The sequence below is a fragment of the Phragmites australis genome, chromosome 5 (genome assembly GCF_958298935.1).
Source record: "Phragmites australis chromosome 5, lpPhrAust1.1, whole genome shotgun sequence".
Classification (NCBI taxonomy): Eukaryota; Viridiplantae; Streptophyta; class Magnoliopsida; order Poales; family Poaceae; genus Phragmites; species Phragmites australis.
The window spans coordinates 3426384-3432247 of record NC_084925.1 but is presented as its reverse complement, the minus strand read 5'-3'; the positions used below and the strand labels follow the sequence as shown (position 1 = coordinate 3432247).

General features: G+C 44.3%; 1 protein-coding gene across 1 annotated transcript; it reads right to left on the bottom strand.

The window, feature by feature from the left end:
* Positions 1-371: 371 nt before the first annotated feature.
* On the bottom strand, positions 372-1282 carry LOC133917327 (anther-specific protein SF18-like). The gene is made up of 2 exons (XM_062361229.1): positions 1150-1282; positions 372-826 (listed from the first exon to the last, which is right to left on the bottom strand). The coding sequence occupies exons 1-2, from the start codon at positions 1280-1282 to the stop codon at positions 372-374; spliced, it is 588 nt and encodes a 195-aa protein (XP_062217213.1).
* Positions 1283-5864: the final 4582 nt, after the last annotated feature.

The window sequence follows — 5864 nt, the reverse complement described above, 5'->3', positions numbered from 1 at the left end:
GGGGAGTGTGCATCGGATGGGTCACGAGAGGCGGCAGAGGGCACATGAGAAGAAGAAAATAGAAGATGTGTTAGATCGAGATCGGATAGATCAAATTCATGATTAGAAAAGAAAAGGAAAAACATATGCTTGAAGAATAGCATCACTCATATATATCAGCAACCATCTTATGTTGTTTTGTGCATGAATTTTGTACCATCAGATGTTTATGTGTACTTGCTTCCTCTGGGCATGCATGATAACAAACCTCAAAGCAAATCCAACAGATATAGATTTGATAAGCAAAACAACTGATCACTCGACAGACAAGTAACACAACCATTTTATTACTATTGTCATCAACTCAAATCTCGAGTTGGCATGCACAAGACTCATGCATGGCCTCTGAGGATCCTCACAGTCAACTTCACCGGCGGGGCTTTACCTCCTCCACCACAACCACCGCCGGGCGGGGTTTTACCTCCTCCTCCACAACCACCGCCGGGCGGGGCTTTACCTTCTCCACCGCAACCACCGCCGGGCGGGGTTTCACCTCCTCCACAACCGGGCGGGGTTTTACCTCCACCACCGCCGGGCGGGACTTTACCTCCTCCACTGTCGGGTGGGGTTTTACCTCCTTCACCACCGCCGGGCGGGGTTTCACCTCCTTCACCGCCTCCGTCGCCACCTCCGCAGTCCTTAGTGCAAATGCACTGCCGGAGCACAACGCCGTGGCAGTAGCCGCCGGTGTACTTCTCTGAGACGCAGACGGATGCGCAATTCGCGCTGTTGCCGCACCACCCGTGGAAGGTCTTGCTGTGCGAGGTGCACAGCTCGGCCTCGGCACCTGCACGTGCAATCAAATTCAATCAACCATGCAACCAAACAATCACAATGCAGTTAGTAAATTATATCAGTTTAATCTATGTCCCGGTGATCAATTAAGTGCTTGCTCATCTACCAGCTGATGCCTAGCTAGCGACTACTCATTCGCTTCCATGCTTTGGAGTTTCGATGGGAAGAGCTCACTCACCGAAGGTCAGGAGGAGCAGAACCAAGGCCGTTGCTGCGATCTTGCCCTCCATGGCTGAACTGATCTGAGCTTTGCTGGGTGAGGAAGAAGGGAAGGGCACGAGTGTCTATTTACAGGGTCCAGGGTGCATCGGTTACCTCCATGCACCTGAAAATGGATGTGCATATCCTGGTCGTGGATGCTCTCGAGGTAGCGCAGATTTATGGATGTGCATGATTGCATATCTTGGTCCTGATTAGCCAGCGAAATCGATGTGCATATCCTCTCCATCTTCGCATGGCACATTTGTTGCTTGTAAATAATCCATCTCTATATCTTTCTTTTTATTTCTCCCTGTACTGGCTACAGGACTGCTTGAAATTTCATAGCATTGTTGTATAACACTCTGTGCTGCTTCTCTGAGATTTTTTTTTCAGAATTTTTTGCAGAGTTTAAATTTCATAGAATTTTCAATAGTCTGTTTAAAGGCGCAGAGTTTAATTGTTAGAGAAAGGTTAATCAGGTGGTCGGCTGGGGCTGGTTGAGCCGAATGCAAACCGTGCCATTTTCTTTCTGGGCCAGAGTGACAATTTCTGACCGGGAATGGCCGACACGAAATGGCCTAATAGTCGAACTGAGAGTCCACCAAGCCCGTGGTTCGCTTAGCAGTCCCCGTTGCGGCGTGTTTCCATGCCGATTTTTTTTATTTCTTATATAAAAGAATAAAAAAATAGGCATAGTAAACGGGTAACACCGCCATCCTTAGCCGTGGGTCTTCTGAGTTCTGACGACGTCTTTTGTCTCCTACCCGGACTCCAGTTTGGCGTGCATTCCAAGGCAATATGTATGCTGTTCTCTGGAACTGTTAACTGCACACATGTTACAAACGTAAAATCACTCTAATATATAGTAATTAAAAAGTATAAAAGGTAAATAATCTAAGATTAAATGTATTTTTAAATATATGAAAGATAAATATTAGACGTTTGTGTATGAAGATAAATAATAAGAGATTAAATGTATTTTTAAAGAAGAAACGAGGTATAACTTTACACAGTGACTGTTTGATCAATTCAGGTAGACGGTGAAGATTGTGTTTGTCTCCGTTCCGTTAAGAGCACTTAACGGTATGAAGACAACTGTAAAAGGATATGTATACCACTGCATATTTATCCCTACTTTTCTTATAACTTTGTGATTTTATCCTTGTTTTGACATTAAGCATTTTGACATATTTTAAAAGAAATTTGACAGCAAAACTTGATAGAATTTGTATATTTTTAATCTAACTGAATTTTGACAAACTTTTAAAACTCCTCTCTCACTCCCTCACTTCCCTCTCTCTGTTAAGCACAAGCATAGAGAGAGCATGACACTACACAGAGTCGCTGCTGCAAAATTCGTCAAGCATGAGCTCAATTCGATCGGGCCCAAGCTACGTGGAGCAAAGATAAGTGTTGTGCGCTCCTTCCCCGACCAAATTGGCCCATTTCCCCCACCGGACCAAGCTCCTAGTGAATCTTCCCCAACTTCAGCGCCCCCTTTCCGCCACCTTACCGTCGAGCTGGTACAACGGAGCCTTCCCTGATGAGCTACGCACTTGGTTAGCTTCCTCTCACCTCGGGCGAGCATTGGCACATGCCTGTTTGACTTCGACCCGACACCGATGTGGCCCACCATGAGCCTCTGAGTTTTGCTGCATGGAGTGCACGCCACTGGTCGTGCTCCGATCGAGCCTACCGGCGAAAAACCCCTAAATGGGTTCCCCGTGATGCGCTACGCCTTCTCCACCCCTCTTATGGCCGAGCCCCTCACTGATGCGACGCCGTCGAAGCTCTGTGCCACCACCGTGGATCCTCCATGCCGTTGGCCTGGTTTTGCATCGCTCTGCCCGCACCTCATGATGCGTCGTCGCCTTTACACCCCAACCGAGCCCACAGTGAGCATCACCGAACCTCCTTTAATCTTTTGCGCACGCCATCTTGTTATTAGCACGAAGCTGACGCAGTCCGCCGTGAGGGCTAAAAGCCGCCACTCCTAGTAGCATCACTTGGCACCTTCCCAGGAAGTTTCCCAGCGGTGTGCTCCTCCTTTGGTGTCCTTGGCCGAGCCAAATGGGCTGTCGCTCACTACCGGCGAGTGCCAGCTGAGCCAGCTGGCCGTGGCAGCTCTCCTCCTGGCCTCAGCCCGTGCCACCCTCTAACGCCGTCCAAGCCACACTGCCCCTCGCCTGTGCCTCGCCGCTGCCAAGAGATAGAGAGTCACAGGTGAGCAGATGACTCATGGGTAAGGGGAGGGTAGTTTAGTCTTTCTTTCATTTCTTCTTCTTAAAATTCATTAAATCCTATTTCACCTAACGGAACCTCAAACTAGGGGCAAACAACAATTTCGTTATGAAAAAAGGAAAGGTAAAATCACAAAGTTAGGGGGGGGGGGCAAATGCACAGTTGCACTCCCAATTAGAGGCAAGAATACAATTGTCCCATTATGTAACTAAGTGAGTATCACGTACTCCAAACAAAATGAAATGGAACAGTTTTGAACTCTTGGTTGCTACTTAGTACACCACAAGAAACTGATTTTCTTTTGTTTACATGCAAATTAAGGTGCATAGCATGAATGATCCCGTCACTACAAAAGTCATTTTCTTTTCTCTTTTCATATCACACAGGCATGTATAATTACATATTTGTAATTCAAAATAAAATAAAATAAATTGTGTTTGGGAAATTTTCCCTCTCTGAAGCCGTTATGCACTTTGTAACCATTCGGTTTGATATGTGACAAAGATCTTAGTTGTCAAATGTAAAATATCCCTTTAGCTAATTATTGTTACAAGTGAAACATCATAACAGAAATATTTAACTCCAGATATTTCTTACTTTTATATGAAGAGCTACTAGATAATAATAATTTTGTAGGGCTCTGAGAAACCAAGTTGAAATTATGCCTTAGTTTATATGTGATAAGTGATTAATAAAGGTTGTCGATTTGGTTTGTCGAGTTTTGAATTGCTTGAGCTTGGTTTGAGCATTTTGATTATAGAGTAACTGAAGTTAGGGTTGGAGAAATGTGTTTGCTTATCTCATGGTATGTAGATGACGGATGCAACTTGACGGTCGACGGCAGGTGATTGGAGCTAAGTGGGTGCTTGGTGCCGGACGATCAAGGTCACGGCAGAGTCAAATGTGATCCTAATTGTACATGTGGAGACCAAGTAAAGCATGAAACAGAGGATGAAGACAACGTATTGACAAAATTAAGCGAAAGTGATGCCGGTGCAAATGACAAGATGGTACGAGGGATCGAGAGCGGGAGAGACTTACCGACGGTCAGGATCGCAAGACGGAGTACACGTGTCGACATTAGAACACTTGCTTAAGGTGTAAGCAAGTGGCAAGTTAGACTTTGAGAAACGTGCAGAGAGTTTCACAGTTGAGCCTCAAAATCGTGGGAGGATTGGAGGAGTATGTGACACCATCGCAAAGCTTGCATCAAGAAGAAACTAAGTCGTGAATGTGTTGCGGTCATTTGATAGATGGAGTAATATATGGACTAAAATACACTCGATGGTAGGTAGGAATGTACTATAAGAGAGGTGTATTTTGGTAACTAGCTAAGAAACTTAGGAGTTAAGCTCCCTAGGCCTATAAATAGAGAGGTAGGGTTAGGAGAGAGTTTGAACAAGCCACTTGAGCCCTTTGTGCCACCCATTTGAGAGTCTAGTGCTAGGGTTTTAGAGGAGAGGAAGGATGAGCGCTTAGCCTATATAATAGGTGTGAGTTTTGAGAGGAAAATCTTTGTATTTTGCCTAAAATAGGGCTGACCTCTTTGAGTAATAAAGTTTATGTTTTTCCATATGCTTGAATTCTCCTCTTTCTAGTTTTCCTCGATTGGTTTCCTTTTTTTTTTTCAAGTTTTCGATCTCGGTTGCAATTTTCGTTTTTGTGCTTGAGCTGAATTCATTTGCCTGTAATCTATCAACTTAGAGGTTTTCTTCACACGATGATCATCTCCTTGAGTTTTTTTTGTTTCTCCTAAAGATCCAATTTTTGTGTGGGATTGAGTCATGGATTGGTTTGTTGTGGAACCTAAGGTTCGATTTCAACCATGAGACCCATCTTTTGTCGGATTTTCAAATTTGGTTTTTGAATCGGAACTTACGGGTTGAGCCTGAATTTCTGTCACATTGCTCTTTGTGGTGATTTATTCTTGAGGTGCGTTGGGTGGATAAGGAGTAGATCATCTATTTTGCAAGAAATTTGTAAGACGCCTATTCACCCCCTTTAATCGTATATCTCGGTCCTACAATTAGTATCAGAGCCAGTTTGACCACTTGTTGACCTTAACCAGCTTTGTGATCCTTAGGCGACAATAGAGAGAAGTGGAAAAATTCCGTTCTTCGATGGTCAAGATGTTTCGTATTGGAAGGTACACATGGAGGCTTATCTCGTAAGTCAAGGAAGTGCAATATGGGAGATTGGAGACTCCAACTATGTGATTCATGTTGCTCGTTCTTGTCCGGCCCAGATTGAACAATATGAGACCAACAACAAGACTCGTAATATATTATTCACTAGCTTGAGTCGTAATAAGTTTGATAGAGTTTAACACCTTTACAGTGCTTGCGAGATCTGATCGACTCTTAGTGTCTTTCATGAGGGCACTAACCAGATCAAGGCTAGACACCAGAGCACGTACAACCAGGAATACCATATGTTCGTACAGAACCCTGGAGAGTCTTTGGATGCTATGTTTGCTCGTTTTGATGAAATTATTAGCAACCTTAGATCTACTAGTGTTTTGCCCTATTCTGACTACGAGAGAGTAATCAAGCTTCTATATGCTCTTGATCGTAGGATATGGGAAGTTA

Bases quoted from the DNA above. Each gene is read 5' to 3' on its own strand.
- LOC133917327 (XM_062361229.1), bottom strand. From the start codon at position 1,282: ATGGAGAGGATATGCACATCGATTTCGCTGGCTAATCAGGACCAAGAT. The intron at 827-1,149 runs GTAACCGATGCA...TTGCACGTGCAG, and splicing joins CCATTTTCAGGTGCATGGAG to GTGCCGAGGCCGAGCTGTGC.